Genomic DNA, 20,903 nt, shown 5'->3' with positions numbered 1-20,903 from the left:
CTCTCACCTGACCGTTTGCGAGACAAAATCAAAGGCACGGAAGATTTTAATGAGGTTGCATTGACAGTTTTTTGTTTCGCACTTTTTTGTCTGCTTACATGAATTTGTTTGGAATGTTGAATTTTTGTTGTTATAATTTACGTTAATGAGTGCATAATCGGCGTAGCGTGTGTGAAAAAGTTATACATTGCTCTTCTGTCGTTTGTTTATATGGTGCGTCAAATTTTATATGTGCAGTGACACTCATAACATAAGAATATTTCGTTTTACTATGAACTTCATCACTCGGTAATCATGTGCTGTATTTTTCAATTAGAAGCTATAATTAGTGTGCAAAACTTCTCATCTGAATACGAATTGGCCTTGGAATCGGATATAGCTGCAATATCAAAACACATGACTTATGCAAAGTCCCTTTCTCTGCACCCATGACGACAAAAAGTCCCGACTATAATCAAAGTGTCTCACAGAAAGAGCATTCTTAGTACAATCGGGATCAAAGGTGTCACGTCGTGTGTCGTAATTGAGATCGCACTCCAATTAACGCGATCTTGAAGGATTCCTTTACGTACAGCGCCCTCAGCAGTCGCTTAAGGCAACCGAGAAACTGATCTTCAACTTATATTTTTAGACGCGTGTCGTTGAAATTTGAACTTTATTTTATGTACTGTAAACTTATTTTTTGAATGGTATTATTATATTTAGTACGAGGTTGTGTAAGTAAGATGTCGTCTAGTTAAGCGAGCCTGCACAATTCAATGGAAGTTTAAGGTTCAAAGGGACCATCTTTTTGACGCATAATTTGTGGAGATACTTTTTCTAATTTAATTAAACGACTTTTCTGTAGTTTGTTTTTTAATGTTGGAAATGAACGTAATGTAATGAAGAAAGAACCTATATTACAAAAAAGCAAAGAAAATATAACAGCCCAAAAGACACCAGTGTACTATAAGCCGACAATACCTGCGTACCGCCACCTTTTAAGTTTATTTTCTACCAAATAGGTATCAATTAACTACGAAATGCTTGCTTCGTGATATAATCTTGTTTAAGTAGTATATTCGTTTGTATAGTATATTGATAACGTAACCACAATTTGTTGATTGTTTGCAAATCGTACAAAATTGTTAGAATCAAACATATATTATATTATTTACTCATGGACAAATTTAGAGGAACCCAAAAAAAGGTTTAATTACTGGATTACAGCACCTAAAGTAATTTCAAAATTCGTAATAAAACTTTTTTTTTGCTTTCCTCGAAATTTGTCCATGAGTGTATAAACGATTACTACATGAAGCCACATCATGTAGTAAATGATTTAGACAATTGTATAAATACAGATGCACACTGATATGTTTTTTGCGTCGCGAAAACTATCCCAGTATGCGTCTCTGTAAGTATAAACAGTGAAACACATCTTTATTCTGACGAAATGCCTTCAATTGATAAATAAGTAGTACTTCATGTTTACGTCAACTGACTTGATTAAGGAAAAGCAATAATCTTTACATATTTTAAGTATCAGGCCAATCGTCCAATCAAATGTATACACAAATGTGTCGACGTATACAAAATTTGCTATAAGCCACCCAAAACGGTAACGGAATATAGTCAAAACAAAAACGTATATAATTTTTTGGACTTTTTGTTAATTTATTGGACATTCTATATAACTCGACACAAGTGTTATTGCAAAAGTAACCTTATGCTGTTGGTAATATAACTCACATGTGGGCGTTCACATAACCGCCGACGGGGCTGGGGTAATCGTTCACTGGTATGCGCGGGAGATCCTCTTCGCTTTCGTATGAGATCTTTATCTGATTCTCGTGTTCTGGTAAAGGGAACAACATAGTTTGAATACGACGTAAAACTATGGATATAATAATCGAAACACGACTACAACACCCAAATTGCAACTTCATATGATCGCTATCAAGAGCCAAAAATTTTAATCAGCCAAGACTAACAGTGTTATCAGTGGCTGTTAACTGAATGATAATGAATCCTTACTAATAAAAAACAATTAAATGAAGTTTAAACATCTGGCCCGTTTCATGTGACATTGTTACCTGACAGTGACAATCCGCAGTAGGTACATTACTGGTCCAACTACTAAATATGTATCGACGCTACGTTAGTAGTCCTTACTTACCGACCGGGAAATGTACCCGCAGAAAATCATCAGTGTCAGGTGTCAATTGTCAGCGTGGTGAAATAGGTGCCTGGTTGGCTCCGGCAGACACAGATAGCTGCACCTTCAATACAAATGTAACTAACTGAATCATCATCGTAAGGCCTCGTTAACGTCAGATGATTTAAGCAGCGTTTCTTCACCTCTCATGCTATATTATCCAATGCGGTATCGAAAGTAGCATCTGAAGTGGAGGATCGTATTGTCTGAAATCTCTAGAGGTTTGTGTACCAGATTTTGAAACGTGGAATTCCTTTGACTGTTAAGATGCATGCTGACAACGATTCCTTAAAAACTTACCTATAATATATTAGTTGACTTGCTTCGTCGCATCCACTAGGTACTTAGTCAACAGCGAATGGGGCGAGTTCCACTGCCTGATTTTGTCTTCTAATCCAACCCTTTGCGGAACATCACCTTGACACTCGGAGGTACCGAATGCGTTCTTTCTTATATAAACACTGGTCTCATAGCGACGTTTAGTGAGTATCGTACATTAGGCCACTCCTTAAGGACTTACCTCTAATATATTTTTTGACTTTCTTCGTCGCATCCTCCGGGTACTTAGCTAACAGCGCATGGACAGAGTTCCCCTGTCTATCCTTGGCTCTCAAATCCGCCCCTTTGGAAAGCAGCACCTTGACTACTGACGCTTGAAGGTATCGGATGCCTTCGTGTAATGCTGTGCCGTTCTCGGTCCGAACGTTTGGGTCCATACCGGCGTCTATTAGGTACGCTACCACCTCCCTGTGGGAAGAAAATTTCATGTTTGATATACAGAACCCAAACAATTATATATTTTACTGGATAGCGGAAAACTTGGAATAGCATCATATTGTAAACTGAAATCTTCGGTAGCGAGCTCATTCCAAGGCGGATTTTGGGTTACCTATAGGCTTATTCACGGTTTAAGAATGAAGGAGGATCGCGGCGTTAAAAGGGCATACTTGGGACGCCAGGTGGGGCGGAGGCCGATCGGACGTCCCAGGTATCGCTGGGGCGATGCTGTTGGAGTAGACTTGAGCGATCTCCATGCCGATAACTGGCGGGAGATGGCATAGGATCGAGACGACTGGCGTATACTCGTGTCGGAGGCCAAGACTCATTTTGGGTCGCTGCGCCATTAAGTAAGTAAGTATAGGCTTATTCAGTTGGACTGAAAAGAAAACCAACGAAGAGGTTTTACGTATAGTAGGAGAGAAGAGGAGTTTGTTAAGAATAGATAATAGAAGAGGAAAGATGCTTGGGCATCCGATACGACACGACGAATTTATCAAAAACATCATAGAAGGGAAAGCTGAAGCAAAGAGGAAGAAGGGAAGACCAAGGAGAGGTATAATAAAGGAAAAACTCAACGTCGTGTCGTATCAGGCTGTCTAAGAGAAGGCAGAAGACCGCCAAACATAGAAATTGCTCCACCGACAAGAGTCTTACTCTTAAATATATGATGATGATTACATGCATCAAATAAAGGAAAAACTCAACGTCGTGTCGTATCAGGATGTCAAAGAGAAGGCAGAGGACCGCCAAACATGGAAATTGCTCCACCGACAAGACTAGATGATGATAGGCGTATTCAAAACAACCATACAGCCTATTACTAACAGCAAGTACATACATGACCATTTATGGACTATATATCGTTGCAATAAGGTTTACGAATGTTTAGACAACAGTGTTGACCATGGTACAATCAGAAACCATTGTGTTGAACACATATGTTCAGTACCTAGAACGTGGAATTCATAAATAATTCATATGTGCGATGTTTAACGAGCGGGGTACGGTACGGATTGCGTTTTTGGCAGGAAACACCTGAATAGCTGCAATATGAAGAACCGGATATCGATATTACTTGTACCTTCCTTCTTGAGTAGACCTATTCAAGTAGCTCCTGTCTTTTCAACTTCGTTTCGTTTTGTAACTTTGGCTCTTGAATTTTAACAGCCCGGCAAGCTCGGTTTTCCATACAAACGTAGTTACGCTCTCATTTTAAAACAATAAATATAATAATATGTTATGACTACGCTATTGATATGATGTGCCCTTACAGGGTCCATGTGAGACATTGTATATTATAATTTACATCTATACTGTACCATGGCTGCAATAAAGAATATTAAATTTTAAAACGACTAGCTAGATTGCTCTGAAACGTTGTACTTACAATAAGATAAGGTATATCTAGGTCTGTAATTAGTTTATGTAGTTTCAGATACAATAGTAAAAAAATACAGCGAATTTAAGTTTTTCATACAACTTGTTTTTGCTCTATTTCGTTTGTTTTATATACTGTGGCGTTAATTATAAACGCATTACTGGTCTTAATTAGCTATGAATCGTTTGTCTTTATCTGTCATTTTGACTTACGTATTTGAAACAAAGGGATAAAACATAATTTAACGAAATCAGGCCCGTAAAGCTTAATGTATAAGGGGGTAGAGCTATATAAACTAATTACAGACCAAGATATACCTCATGGCATTGTATGTACAAAGTTTCATTACAGTCCAACACGTAGTTTTATAATGAAAACGAAACTCCGTTTGTATGGCAAGGTGAAATTCGGCCGAGCTTGCCGGGGACTCTTAAGAACCCATTATGTACATACATGTTGCACTGCTACATTAATGCATCTACATACATCATTTTAAAAATATTTGCTTAAATATCAAGGTCCTACCTTGTAAGGCCTCCTACCCGTAGTATTAACCTACTTCAAATTATTTAAATCATTTTCAATTATCATATCTTTTTCCCTATCTTATATCTCAATTATATCTCAACTTACTGTTTTTAGGGTTCCGTACCTCAAAAGGAAAAAACGGAACCCTTATAGGATCACTCGTGCGTCTGTCTGTCTGTCCGTCTGTCACAGCCTATTTTCTCCGAAACTACTGGACCAATTAAGTTGAAATTTGGTACACATATGTAAGTTTGTGATCCAAATATGGACATGCAACGTAAACATATTAATTTTAAACTAGGGGGCCACTTTTGGGGGGTAAATGAGAAAATTAAAAAATTAAGTTTGTCAAACTATATCGTGTTACATATCAAATGAAAGAGCTCATTGTGAGAATCTCAAATATATTTTTTTTATAATTTTTAAGTAAATAGTTTAGAAGTTATTTAAGAAAATAGGTAAAAAATGACCATCCCCCCCCTCTTTATCTCCGAAACTACTGGGTCAAAAATTTTGAAAAATATTAACGGAAAATTATTATTAGATTATCGGAAAACCTATTAGAAGTGTGCAGTCAAGCGTGAGTCGGACTCAATTACTTAGTTTTTGATCCGACCCCTACGGGTTTTTTAAAGACATTTAAAAATACATTGTTTAAATTGTGTAATGTACGGAACCCTTGGAACGCGAGTCCGACTCGCACTTGGCCGGTTTTTTTGTATGGTAAGCCTTAGGAGGATAATATAATGGAAATTAATATACATATTCATAGATAGATTAGGTAGGTAGATTCAGCAGAGTAGTTAAGCGGGAGAGATGTCGAAAATGGTCCGAGCACAGTTTTATGTTAAAAAGTGCGTGTGTAGGTCGCATTAATTTTATCAGTAGGCAAGCCGACGAAACAAACGGACAGACGGTCGAACATTGCGAAATTTGCAAATGTATATGGTTATTTAAAACGGAATACAAAAATATATAAGGTACCAAACCTTATGTTGGTTGAAGTCGCAACTATATCATTTACAGTAGGCGCTCGGTATTTCGGCTCTCGACAAAACGGCACGCCCATTATTAGCGGCTTAGGTGACCTGTGCCCTGTTTATCAAAAACTTGTAGCTTGTAATAGTTGTAATACAAGTGGAAGTCCCTTTCTAACAAAAGCTGTCAGAAAGTGACATCAAGTTCCATTCTAACAAAAGCGGTCAGAAGTGTCAAGAGAAACGGGCCGAGCTCTATAATTTGGCAGTGTGCACTTTTGGACTATAAATATTTTTTCTTTTTTTTACACAGCCGAACGCTTACAGAGCGCTTGCATTTGATATGTAAAGCATTTATTTCTCATACAAATCCAATAATCCGGCAGTTTTACCAAATCGGAAAATAGGGGTAAAATTTACAAGTGCCGGATTACCAAGCGCCTACTCTACTTGTATGTTATGTATAGGTAGTTTGTAATTTTTTTTATTAGCCTATTTTGGTGTCCCACTGCTGGGCAAAGGCCTCCCCCGTTTTTCCCACTCGACCCTGTCATCGCCTTTTTCCCTTTCCCACCATTTGGGGTAGAATGCGTCCAAGTCGTCCCACCAACTCCTTTCCGGTCTGCCTGAACCCCGGCCTGCACCGTCTACGGTGTTCCGCGGGTCCCATTCAGTAACGTGGGTCTTACTCTTTGTAAAATTATAGCATATTATTGTGAAACAGGAAATTGATATTCAGTATAACTCAATTTTCTTGAATTTGTCATATTGTACATACAACGTCGACCGATAAATATTTCGTTGGTAAGAATTATAAGCTTTAAGCGAAATGCCATTAAAATTTGATATTACTATAACCATGATTTCATGTCTTTCTATTATTTATATATATAGATATTAAAGTTATTTTTTTAATAGGCGCGTCTGTTTTCCGTTCCGAATCATTCCTAAAGCTTTTAGTTTTGTCAATTAATTCCTTTTTTTTGTAAAATAATGTCTATAATGAGGATTGTGAGCCAATGTTCTTATGAAATATAATAAAATATTGACCAATATTTTAAAATAGTATTATTCGGCGGCAACTCAGAAAATTTGAAAAAGCTAATCTTGGAAAACATTTATTTTTAGCCTTCGGTTGATAGGGTAGGGACTATAGGGAGATAGGGACTTGTGTACTTATTTATTACAAATTAACTCTAGTAAATATTCTCCTTGAATAAATGCGTGCAGTTATGTAGAATGACGTATATACCTACTTTTCCTATGATTTCATTATAGAGCTTACATAAGCCTTATTGAGCTTACTGTGCTAGGTCGATTTGTGGAAGATTGTTAGATTGTACCATTATGTGCCATTTTCAACCAAAAGGTACCACCATTGTCGCTTGTTGATAAGGTTGATTTCTAATTGAAGCTATATGGAAATAGCGCCTTACTGACAAGCAACAATAAGTACCCTTTTGGTTGAAAATGACAAAATATTTATTTAAGTTTTCAAGTTAAGAATTTAAGACCCCTGTTTAATGATCGAATTTTGATAAACTAATATATAGGTATAGTGGTACATCATGCATTACTTTATCATAATGAACCCGCGCCCTCTCGTGGTTTAAATCAAAAGGCAAGCGTCAGAAGCCACGTGCTACCAATTTCACCCCTTCAACCGTTATTATGGAAAATTTGCGTCGACACCGTGCGTATAATATAATGATTTTGGATGCGGTATATTGACCACCCTTTGTCAGTACAACTTGGTAAGTCTCTTATTGGCACCGTGCGAAGTGCATGGTGGGGGTAAGTAAAACGATCGCAGCGCATAAGGTGGTAAAAATTGGCAACAATGGCAACTAACGGATATTAGCGTCTTAACATTTCATACAAGTTATGTGGCTCGAAATAGAACTTTAATTTACGATTACTCCTGAGATAATCATTTAAATTATATGGTGTAAGGGACCATTGCAATCTGTATGAAGTGCTTAATATAACTAACGTGGTTAATTTGATCAATATTATTACTGTATCCACATACTATGAAATATGAAATATTTTTGTAGAAGATAAGAATGGGTATAGTAGGTTATCCTTAAAAGACAGACATACACCATCGGGGACTTTTTTGTAGACCAATGAAAGAGAGATCTTTCCACCATACATTGTGTTGTTATATCTCAAATGGGGAGTGATTTTTTCTGACTTCATTAGCAAATATCGACATATTTTAACCAATTTACACAAAACTTTAACAAATTATACGCCTTAACCTTCCTTATGAATCACTATATTAACGTGTGAAAACCGCATAAAAATCCTTTCAGTAGTCTTCACTGAAATTACTTACTTCTCGCTTAATAGTTTTGACAAAATACGAGCCTATAGTTGCAACCGCTGTGTGGCGCTGTCGTCGTGCACGGTCCCAATATTTGACCGAGCGAAGCGATTTGAGCGAGCAACCGAGCTTGGGCAAAAATGCTAGAGTTAGACCAAGCTAAGTTGGCAGCGATTTTGATAGGTTCATATTCGAATACTAGTGAATCTGTGATGTAAGCTATAGACGTCTCCGTCATTTAGAAAAATATCCAAAAACTATATAGAAGGAAAACATTCATACAATTATAATCAATTAAGTACTGAACCTGAAAACAAAATTTCACTAGAATCGGTTGAGAAATGAAATGCGACATTGATATAATGAGAACAGCCAGACAGCCGAACAACCGAACATGCGCATAGTTAAACCAAGCTAAGTTGGCAGCGATTTTGACCCCAGACCAGACGCCAGGCTCATCCACGTAGATTGCTTCTCACATCCGACCCATGTCTATAATAAAGCAAATTTACACGCACAGAACCGATCGGAGCGTTATAACGAACGTATATGAATATGAAGCGATTGTCGTGTGTACACGCCTTCGCATTACCATACATCTGCATGAGATGTTGCAAATAAATAATGTAAATATGGTGAAAACTAGGTTGAGGTTGAAAGCTTGATTAATAACTTGTAAATACGATGTGAAGAGGAATTCAATAGATGAGTAATTAAAGATTGTCGAGGTAACTGAATATTAAGGGGCTCCATAGGAAATCACTTGAGGTTTTTGTTAAAAAAAGCAAATTTTGCTAAGTACAAATCTACTTTTTTGTCTATAGACGAAGTTCAAATAGATTGAGATTTGAGAACAGTCCATGTAAGAGTAGGTGCTTTGCGAATTTTGTTGTTTGTTGGAATAGGTACATTATCCCGATAATACCTACTTAACGATTTCAAAGTATAGGTATTACGTAACTTAAATTTAAAATATCACAGTTAAGGAAACATGTAAATATTTCATCACATCCTGTAACCTGAATGATTTAACTGAAATCAATGCGCTAGATAGTTTCATCGGAATTTCCTCCTTCGAACAAGCTCCTGAAATTACGACTCTACCGAACCTCCGAATTGAAATTCTTCGGAACTTCAGAATCCGGTTATTCAAGAAAGTGTACACGTATTAACCTAGGTATGTAGTAAAAGGGGAAACAGTACGAGTCAAGCATTCGCGGATGCAAAGGTTTTATCTACAAATTAAGAACAGTCTCAGTGGCGACCAACCAGCTGAACCTTGCATGGAGCGTCCATAGGATTGGAGCAGTGTGCACAGCAGAATGGACGCAAGCTGTGGGCGGTGCAGCAAGCGGCAAATCAAGGCCATTCATATCATACATTGCGCTCGACCAAATGAATTAATGGCGCCGCGCGCCGCTTGCGTCCATTCCGCGGCCTTGAGCGCTTGCCACGACATTGCGCGACTAGCTTAGGCTAAGGCCACAACCATAGGTTGGAGCGAGGCACAGCGATCGGACCTTTCGTTCCCACCTATGGCCGCCGGTCGCCGATGCCGCCGCCGCGCGATGTCGTGGCCGGGCCGTTGGGTATAATACAGTAAGAGTTGTACTCACTTGTTTCCATTCATAGTAGCCCTGTGCAGGGGTGTGGTGGGAAAAGACCGACCCCTGCCGATGGGAAACCGGTACGGGTCGAGCAATTGGGGATGCGCGCTTATTAGCTGCACCACCGTTTCTAACCTGAGAACAGAAGGATTGAGATAAGAATTATGAAGAGAAGGTGAGTAGAAACAACACGTCTCACATAAAGTGTGTGCCGGCCAGCAGAATATTGTCAGCGCGTGATGATAACTATATATTAGTTAGCGCACGCCCTGATTCAGTGAAGATTATGCCTACAACGCCGTAAATTAAGAATGAAGAATTACGATAACACCGATGTATGTAAGCACTAATTAATACGGAATAAATTAGTCTAAGTTTACCCTCCAAAGGGAAATTATTACCTACCATTTTTAATTGTCCTAGATACTTCTCATTTATCGACTACCGATATACAAGAGCACAACATATTAAGAGTCCCCAGCAAGCACGGCCGAATTGCACGTTCGCATACAAACGTAGTTCCGCTCTCATTTTAAAACTATGTGTTGGATTGTAATGAAACTTTACAATGACATGAGATATATCTAGATCTGTATTTAGTTTATATAGCTCCAATTTATAAAACAAACGAAATAGAGCAAAAACAAGATTTGTATGAAAAACTTAAAATCGCAGTATTTTTTAACTATGGTATCTGAAGCTACATAAAATAATTACAGACATATTTCTATTTTTTATAATTAAGTCTACTAATTAAAGTGACTAACATATTACCTAAATTTTCTTCACGACTCTGAGAGACACAGATAAGTGGGAAAATCTAATTTGCGAAGCCGCGAGACCGCGTCTTGAGAACCTTGGTAAGTTTGCAACTTGAAAGTTGAAGACTTGTAGATACACTGTACAGTAAAGAGTTGAGGATGACTACATACGGGATGTATTTTCGATATTTAACTAAGTATATTCCGTTGAGTTGAAACTCTAGGTCCATGGGGTCCCAGCGCGCACAAGTTGTTTGCAGAAATCACGAAGCGTCTGGGTGACGTAACTGGTGACCAAAGAGCTGGCGGCTTCCTCGGACAACGTATCAGCATTGCGATACAACGAGGAAATGCCGCCAGCATCCTTGGTACAATGCGTCAAGGGCCTATTTTAGATTTAAGCTTAAGCTTTAAGCTAAGCTAGTTATACCTAGTCGGCTCATAAGTTCTGTCATATACATAGTATCAAATAAAATCAAAAGTTTAAGTTTATTCCGTATAATTTGTACAGCGTTTGAAAGCTTATAAACTAGAGAATCTAAATGTATAACATTTATTCAAAATGACCGCCATAATTATCTACACAGGCTTGAAGTCTTCGTGGCCAGTCGTCAATGGATTCACGCACCACTTTCATGTCGATATTGGCCACTGCCGTAGCAAGAGATTTTTTCAGCGAGTCTAGATTTGCATGAGGTTTTGAGCACACCTTTTCCTCTAAATACTGCCATATTTTATAGTCTAAAGGATTAAGATCTGGGCTAGAGGAGGGCCAATCTTCATGCCGTATAAAGTCGATTTTATTGGGGGCGAGCCAGGCTTGTGTAGACTTTGCCTTATGGGCTGGAGCAGAGTCCTGCTGGAAAACCCAATGCTGGTTTAGAAACATCGTATGGGATAGTGGTTTCACAATATTAGTCAACACCGTGTCTTGGTACACTTTGGCACTAGTTTTTACTCCTTTCTCACAAAAATGCATACTAGTGACGCCCGCATAAGAAACTCCCAGCCAAACCATCACAGATGAAGGGTGATGACCTCTTTGAATACGGGGAATGCTATTAGACGCTTCTTTACTATTGCGAGCGTACACTCTATCATTTTGTTTATTACAGTTTTCTTCTATGTCAAAAATTTTCTCGTCCGAAAACAGTATACAACGGTGCTTATTTTTAGCGTACTTCTTCAATAAAGCTTTAGATCTTTTAAGCCTTAAAGCTTTAAGCCGACCATTGAGAAGATGGCCAGTTTTTCGTTTATAAGCACGAAGTCTCAGGTCTTGATTAAGCACTCTTTTCACCGTGTTTTTGCTCAAACCCATCTGGAGGGCCATAACTTTTTGTTTCCTAGCGGGATTTCTGGCAATGCGTGCCCTAATTGCTTGTACAACCGCTGGAGTCCTAGCTGTACGCGGACGACCGCTTCTTTTCTTGTCATTTAAACTAGAGACCTCACTGTATCTTTCTATGGTACGATACACAAATCTTAGAGAATTTTAAATTTTCAAGTAGCTTAAAAATTTTAGTCGGCGAGTGACCACAACGATATAGTGCAATTATTGCGGTACGGCTATCTTTAAGCGTCCACTCCATGTTGAAGAAAACAGAAAATTGCAAAATTATACTACTCAAATATTTAATAAAGATTCGAAATTCAAATGCAGAATGGTTTTTGTTTTAGGAGTTCCAAATTTAAATTTTAAAGGCCAGTGACAGAACTTATGAGCCGACTAGGTAGTTTATTGATTTAAGTTAGTTATTGATCTTGTATGTAATTTAAAAAGTATATTCCATATTAGCTGTCTCATACTTTTCTATCGGACCAACTCGAAAATCATAAAAAATATATTATTTCAGACAGATATTGATGATGACGATGAGATATTGATGGTTTTTTTGAGACAGAAATTTATTTTTCGACATTTTAGGGTCCCGCGGTAGAAACCCCGTTTTTCCCTATGGCCCTATCCTTCATTGTGACAATTATGTTTGATAAAAAGATAACATTTAAAAGAGGTTTGTAAGAGATATTATAAATTGACCTAACTTTGCCTTCGTCAGAAGTTGCGTAATATGATATTATAAATTTACGCATGTTACTCCTCTGGAGTTGCAGGCGTACATAGGCTACGGAGACTGCTTAACATCAGGCGGGCCGTATGCTTGTTTGCCACCGACGTAGTATAAAAAAAAAGAGATTGCTAAGTTTTATGCATCAGGGGGAAACATTATTGCAATACGATTAGATCAATTTTAAGCTATCATCCATGTTGTCCTTTTGCTACAAAGAATAGGTACAGTTAATCGTAGTACATGTAATATATTGCTTTCTGGCTTCCGCGGAAAGTTCCCATACTTATACCATACTTGGAGCGCACTTGGGCGCTTTAGTAAAGTTTGCCATATTACGCAACTTCTGACGAAGGCAAAGTTAAGAAATTAACTTCTTTTTAGTAAAGATCCTACCTAGTCTATTACGAGTTTTATGCGGTTTTTAGCCGACTTGCAAAAAATAAGATCGTTCACGATTTTTACTGTACTTTGTGACTTCCACAATCTGGAGAGGCGCACCGACATTGCAAGGCGAGAGCAGTACTTTAGCAAAAGAGGAGTTATCGACTTTTGTGCGCCTTTGATCACCTATAATCTTAATAGAAACTGTATGTACAGTCACGTTCCGTGATTGTTGAGCCATTTACGGTTCTCGTAGGTAAATTGGGCTATCCATAGCGTAAGTATTGAACAACCAATTTAGCTAGAGCCCTAAATAGCCCCACAATCGCGGAGCGTGATGGTACATCTCGACTTTCGTATTTATTTAAGTAATATTAGTTGTATCAGGAAAGTCTCACATTAGATCCTTTTAGCCTATTTGATCAGTAAATTATATCGAAGAAAGACATCTTTTACGGTAATTTTTTTACAATTACTTACTTCCCATACTGAGAAGCCAGATCCAGCGGGCTCTCCTCCTTATTATTCTTGAGCGAGACATCAGCTCCTTTGGCTATAAGTTGTGCCACGACATCCACATGGCCAAACTGTGCCGCGATGAGGAGTGCCGTTTCTTGGTCGTTGGTCTAATAAGAAAATAAATCGTCGTTAATTGTTATAGTATCGTGATATCTATGATTGGTATTTACGATGAAATTGATTGCGGAATTGCGGCCGATATGTGGCCACATGATCGAGAGGCGTAGCCCTCTGTTTGGACTACGAAATACTTCTTTATAGAACTAACCTTTCTGACTAACTGCACAAAAGATCCCTATGGGTCGAAGTGTATCCGTAAGGGCCCCCGAAACTATAAGATAAGATAACCTTTCTGATCTATATTGACAGGCGGTTTGCAGTGGTCCAGCAACATAGAAACGACGTACTAGGCCCCTTTCCAAGCTGCCAGGAGGAGGGGCATTGCCCCTTTTTTGTACTATGAAAGGTTTATTTGTACAACTAACCTTCTGGTCTATATTGACCGGGGGGTTGCAGTGGCCCAGCAGCATAGATACAACATGTGAGTCCCCCTTCCAAGCTGCCAGGTGGAGGGGCGTTGCCCCCTTTTTGTCCACTACGCATGGCGACGCGTCCACTTTGAGTAGGAGGTGAACAATCTCCCTGTAACAACGGATAGATAGGGTTGAGTAGGGTATTTGACAACATTAAAAATATATAACGAATTGCTGTCATCCTGAAGGATAATAAACTAATAAAGTATATTTCACTATATTTGAATGTAAATTATGTTTAGTTTTTGGAAAATAAACGAAAGAAAATTTAATATTTTTTGAAATTTCATCAGGGACATGAACGCTCTGTGATTGGTCAACGCTCGGATGACGTCACAGGCGGGTAAACATTCTTGATTGCCTTGAGTGTTTTAACTGTTTTATTTGTATTTAGTTAATTTTAGTTATTGTTCCACAGTTTTCTGATATATTCCGATTTATCCGTATATCTAGTAGCACAATATTCATAAGAATCTCAAAATGGAGCCGAAATATGTGAAAGCTGATAGCGGCAACCTACCAGACATACACGCATTAATGGTTGCACTTTTCTTTAGAGATAATCCGGATTACTATGCTGCGGAACTTAGAAATGTAAAAACAGCTGTGTGAGTATACGTAGAAATTGTTTATTTACGAACATTTCGATTTCGATGATACGAATACGACGACGATATATATATATATAGAATACGATGAGGAGAATATTATCTCCATACTGCACTTTAGTTTGAAATAAAAAGTATGCTACTAACTACCTACTAATGCTGAAAGAGCTATGTTATGAGGTTATGTAGTAATACATTAAATACCTAGATCTTGTTTCGTTAAATACAACAAAATCCGCTGCTTTAACTACCATACTTATTTACAGTTAAATATTACTTACATCGAAGTGGTCTTCACACATAAAAACATTTGTATGCGCTAAAATGCTCTTTGGGTCTCTTCGCGCTAGTTTTAACCACATTTTTCTTTTTTTGGGATTCGTTGGAACGGAAACAAACAATTTATCTGGATTTTTTATAGTCGTACTTGAACATTGCGGCACTATACACCATTTATATACCATTTTACAGTGAAATAATCAATTCAATGCACATAAACCATAAGATTTACTAAGGTCATTGACTGAGTTTACTCGCCTGTGACGTCACACGTGTCACGTGATTAGCCCCTTTGCAAAAACAGCGTTTAAGGCGCGTTCAAAATAAATAAACTTTAACATTGTTTTTTTATATTTAATACAGGAAATTTCACGGAAATATCAATGTAGTGTAATTATTAAGTCATAAACAATCAATTAAAACCATTTTCAAAAATTAGTCAAATAGCCTGTTGTGGTGAATAATTGGTACGTAAGTACAATGTCAAAAAGTAAATATAAAAACTTAGTAATTTTTAGACTGATCTAATACTTATTGAACTCTGATTATGTCGGTTTTACAAACGATTTCGAAAAATATGAAACTACTAGCTTTCGCCCGCGGCTTCGTTTGCGTGGACTTAGTAACAGCAGCTAAAGTAAGTATAGCGCCTGGAAAAATTCTCATAGCAATTATTCAATTTGAGCATATTATGCACACAAATTAGTAGGCACTTCACTAATTATCTCAATTCCACCCCGCTTTTTACTTTCTTAAGGGATGATTTTCGGGATAAAATCTATCCTATGTCCTTCTCAGGGACTCAACCTATCTCTATGCCAAATTTAATCTAAATGGATTCAGCGGTTTAAGCGTGAAGAGGGAACACACAGACAGAAAGACAGACTTTCGTATTTATAATATTATAGTATGGATTACCTAAATCAGAAAAATAATAAGGTAGATATTTGTCCAATAAATACGAAAATACAAGCTTGAATAGCAAGTGTCCACGAGAGCAAAGTTATTTTACATCTCGTGTTTTTCAGTCCCTCGCTACGCTCAAGATTCTAACTTAGAATCAATTATAGAATCTTTCGCTATCTCGGGACTCAAAATAAACACTCGCAAGAAAAACCAACTTTCCTCTCTTGTTGCACAAATAATTATTAATGAACACTATCTAGATGTCCTAATGTTTACCAATACATAATATAAATATATGTACGTTTAAAACGTCAACGTTACCATACAACGTTTTCGTCACTATGACGTCGAACTGTTATCGACAACCTATTTATCGATAACAGTTCGACGTCATAGATATAACATAGGTACTAGATAATGCATGCTACAAATGTATAATTAGGTCAGATATGAAACAAAAAAACTGATTGTAAATCCGACTGCTGGTTGATTGGTACCTACTTTGGTACATAATCTAATAATTATTTCATATATTTCAAGTCGGGCAACATTCCAATAATCTTGTGGAATCTCTGTTTTCCCATTGTGTAGTTTTATAGCCATGTGTAGGTGGTACTATATTTTTTCCGTCCATTTATTTACTCAGCTTTGCAAATTCTTGCAAGACCAATCTAACCATGATTGCATAATCGGCATCAAAAATATCTGAACGTGAACATGTAGAATAGAATAGAATATATTTTCTTTGTAGTAATTGTACATCGTCATATTCAAAAATTATTTACAATTAGAAGAACAATACAATTATAAAATTAATAATACATTTATAAATATTAAAGAATTTAAATGTCATGAAACAATTACATTAAATAAATTTTACCGGGTTTAAATATTTGAGAGCACCGTGTTCGCTTATACCTATATAATATCTGATAATTCTAATAGCGACTTTTAATATCAAAAAAAGTATTTGTATTAGTAAACTTACCTATGGCCATTCATACAAGCATGATGGAGCGGTGTGTATCCGTTATCGTCCTGAACGTTGACGCCAGCGCCTCTTCGTAAACTGCGAAAGAAAATATCTTTAATAATAAAATTAAAGCAAAAAGTTCGCAGTCGGTAGGATTCGAACCTACGCTCCCAGAGGGAATCTGATTTCTAGTCAGACGCCTTAACCGCTCGGCCACGACTGCTCTTGCTTGATCGGACGAAAATACCGTTTGGAAGCGGCAGCGATTTCGATGTATGATGTAACAAGTTGTTTGATGATTTGTGAAAGATATTCATTATTTTTTATAAACATAAATTTTACTCGTATACATTTGCGGGCGGGTTCACATGAAACAGAGAATCTAAAAATCTTGTTTCGTAAGAAACTCATTTTGGACACAATTGATGACTGTAGGTTGTCTTGGACTTTAACCAAAGAGACGAAATAAGGTATGTGTTATATTTCTACTGTTCCTATGGTCACATTCGGCCTTCCATTGTCATACCAACTTGGTGCTACAACACCATTGTTTTGCCACTAAACGCACGTAGGTATGCCAAATTTTAGCTCAATCGGAAACAGGGAAGTAGGTCAAATTTAACTTGATTAATAATTACAAACAGTAAAACCTGTTCAAACAGGTCACTGATCTTCAGATACCTGAGCTCCACCTATATAGTAGCGCTATGTAGTGGCGTACTGGAAGAGATGCCTATGCTCAGCAGTGGGCGATAAAGGGCTAACATGATGATGATGATATAGTAGATATATACAGATAACAGTAGAATCTGCTTAATACGATCACGTTTTAATTCCCGCGTAATAAACTAGTTTAGGTACATTGGTTCTAGCAATTTTTTTCATACATATTTTCACGGCTAATACGCTTAGGACGCGTTTTTGGTGTGGACCTTTCAAATTAATTTTAAGTGTATAATACCCACTTATATAAAGTCTGAAAAACCTTAACAGTAACATCACACAATGACCGACTTGTATTAAAGTTTCGAATGACCTTGACCTCTTGCCTAAATTAAATGTCAACGACCGTTAGTCGGTTCGAAATCCCTCTCATATTTTACAACGTAATAAAAGCAACCTTAATTGACACGGAATAGAGTTCACATTTCAAAATAACTAGAGGTGCGAGGTTTAGATATTAAGCGGTACCTACCTATTGCTTAATGGCTGTGCTTAATGGGCAACGTATGGTGTCATTTAAATACATACAGTTTTTATAGGCATTTTGTGGCTTTGCATTAATTTTGTAACTCCGCATATGAAGAAATACCATCACAGCTGCGTCAACAAAAATGGTTGAATTACATAATTTATACTTAAGAGCCAATAATATGTTACGATCTATAATTAAAACTAAATACACCATCCATCCTCCATTTCGTAAACAACAAATAATCGTGAAAAAGTAAACCCTAAAAACAAAAGCTTTAACAACTAAGTTCCAACGTGCAGAAGGTATCAAAATGGTAAATCGAAACCATATTTTATCGCGTTCGACCTTACCTTTACTCAAAAACTATGGGTGTTGGTTTGTATTATGTATAGTCGAAAATTCGAGATTAAGCTACATATTCTGACCAGAAAAGACTTGGGCTAAAGATGTATTCCTATTCCGTAACTAGCGAGTTAAAACGTTTGGGAGACCAGCGCAACTATCTCGTGGTTTGGTTTTCTAACATCGCGACGTTTCGATACTGTATCGCAGCTGGTGTTGATGCTGAATCGCGGTTCTAGGCTTGCGTGTGTTTACGTGTGGAAGAGGATATATGACATCAGGCGACAGCATCGCGACTGTGCGTTTTGTGGCCTTTTTGCGACAACATCGCTACTGAACTGAATCGCCTGTGCAAAAAGTCTGTGCTAGCTCCCTAACTCTCAAACAGGATCTCTTTCTGTATATTGTAAGGAGGGACGGCCTTTCGTGGAAAGGGCTGTCTCAATCCACAACTATGAACCGACACTGGTGGCTGCCTCTTATGGAATCCGGCCCCCAGAGCCGCATATCCTTTCCATCTGACAGTGACTGCAAGTTCTAATATTTGATAAATCTACTGCCAGTCACCGTCCGTCGACAAAAATGCTGTATATAAACAGTTACAGTACCTATGTATCTATTTGGTCAGGCGCCCGAGCTCTGAAGGGATTGGAACAATGTACCTGATCCTGACATCGCCAAAGGCTTAACCGCTGGCTCGTTTCCAAGAAACCTAACCGAACAGCTTGTTTTAGGCTAATGTATTCAGTGAATCAAACGATGGCAATAGATTGGTAGGTATCGTTGGTTAAATAATAGACATAATAGGGGTATGAATAGATTTAGAAGAAAATGTATATATTAACATGCGAGTAGGTATGCTTCTATGAAGAAGCATTCGTTTCAATTTAAATAAATAATTAAATTTTTGTCCTGTAAACATAATGTAGCAAATACAATTTAATTGATAAGTTAAACAATGAACAGACAGAACAAAGGATATGAACTAGGAAAAATCGTTGAAACTATGTGGGATTGAAACAATAAATGCATTTTCTAGCCGTTTTTCCTGTAAAAATGTACGTATTTACGTAACACAATTATAACATGAATTAACGTCTGGACACGGTTATACAATCACGAGCAATAAGGTCATTTTGTATAACAGAATTCACAGAGCTTTTTATGAAATCATGGCACTCGTAGCCTAATTTGAACATGGCACAGACCGTTACCCCCCTACTTATCCCTCTTAGGGATAAGTTCGCCTTTGTACTACACATTTATGTTTTATCCGATGTAACCAATATTCCTTTTTTTTCGTGCAATAAAGTGTTTACTTACTTACTTAATACTGTCTTCGGTTACCGCGACAGTTATCCATGAAATAAAACTATATAAACAGATTATATCGCGTATAACGATTTAAAATATATTCCGTTAATTGATACATTCCCGACTATTATGCAGGAAACAATTTGCAAGGTAAGCAAGCAGGTATTACTTTAAGGTGTATCAATCAGGTCTTGAATTAAAGGTGCATTTCCTTTTCGTTGTTCATCCAGCAATAAATAGGTTAGTAATGATGATGCTAATGTGGTTACGAATAGCTTAATAGACATCTTTAGGAAAAGATATAACGAGCATTCTAGCGTTGCTTACCCTTCTCGCCAAAAACAGAAAGCGCACAAATGTACGTTCTATAAAACAGGCACAATAAGAAATTATAATTCTTCAATAACCTTAATAACGTTCAACTCAAATAAGCTTACCTATCAACATCATACAATTTCTTCCTCAACTTTCCTGCCATCCAGCTCTTAAAATAAAACTTCGGACAACACTGCACTGTCTCTACAGCACTCATTATTCTACAAAAACAATTTAAACACATTTAAACATACGACATCCTCTTACCGCGGACAAGGAATAACTATCGGGATGGTGTTAAACGTGAGTCATGGGGAAGTGGTCAGAGCACGTTGAGGCAAACAATAATAAAACATCAAGACGGTTAATTAGATAGCTAGCCACTTTTAATGATAAGTGTGATAGTGAGTTTGATAAGATATTCGAATCGGATCGAGCTAGTGATCTAATTTGTGAACTGCGTTTGTTAGAATTTTTGCAACAGATTTTTACATTAAAAAGGATTTGTTCTTTAGAAGGCAATGGACTGGATGAAATAGAAGTATGGGATGCTAATGCTTTTCTTTTATCAGTGTAACCTTGCCAGTCGCCCAATCTATGTGCATTGGCACGGGAAGGTAATTTCAGAAATCTTAACAAGCCATTAGAGACAAACTAATATGTCTTTCAAGCGACAGACACTTACGTAATGAAAAATGCGGCGTGTAGGACATTTAGGAATAACGCAAATAGTACTAGTAGATAATACAATACCTATTGCAGTATTTGTATTATCATCGAACCCGTCAGGATCTATGACTTTGCTGGCCCAGTTTTTATGTAAATCGAACTCTTGAGTTGAGTACCCTACCAAACCCATCGCTACCTGACCTGAGACACGAAAGTATGTCATATCCCGCAGGGATATTC

At 37.4% G+C, this 20,903-nt stretch overlaps 1 protein-coding gene and 1 non-coding gene across 3 annotated transcripts in view; both read right to left on the bottom strand.

Moving 5' to 3' along the window:
• LOC134747247 (uncharacterized) overlaps positions 1-20,903 on the bottom strand; it is a 143,392-nt gene that overhangs the window by 107,174 nt on the left and 15,315 nt on the right. Inside the window, exons 1-7 of one of the 2 annotated variants that reach the window (XM_063681851.1) lie at positions 20,117-20,256; positions 16,844-16,924; positions 14,015-14,171; positions 13,491-13,636; positions 9,806-9,931; positions 2,718-2,944; positions 1,732-1,837 (exon numbers count right to left, since the gene is read on the bottom strand). In XM_063681851.1, coding sequence (XP_063537921.1) covers positions 1,732-1,837; positions 2,718-2,944; positions 9,806-9,931; positions 13,491-13,636; positions 14,015-14,171; positions 16,844-16,924; positions 20,117-20,238 — 965 coding nt within the window. In that variant the 5' untranslated portion in view covers positions 20,239-20,256. Of the gene's footprint in view, positions 1-1,731; positions 1,838-2,717; positions 2,945-9,805; positions 9,932-13,490; positions 13,637-14,014; positions 14,172-16,843; positions 16,925-20,116; positions 20,257-20,903 lie in introns of those variants that run through there. The other variant, XM_063681853.1, reaches the window with a different exon arrangement.
• Trnas-aga (transfer RNA serine (anticodon AGA)) lies at positions 16,970-17,051 on the bottom strand. The gene has a single exon. It is a non-coding gene; the product is annotated as a tRNA-Ser (tRNA).

The sequence above is a fragment of the Cydia strobilella genome, chromosome 14 (genome assembly GCF_947568885.1).
Source record: "Cydia strobilella chromosome 14, ilCydStro3.1, whole genome shotgun sequence".
In the NCBI taxonomy this organism is placed as follows: domain Eukaryota; kingdom Metazoa; phylum Arthropoda; class Insecta; order Lepidoptera; family Tortricidae; genus Cydia; species Cydia strobilella.
This window is presented reverse-complemented; position numbering and strand designations above follow the sequence as displayed.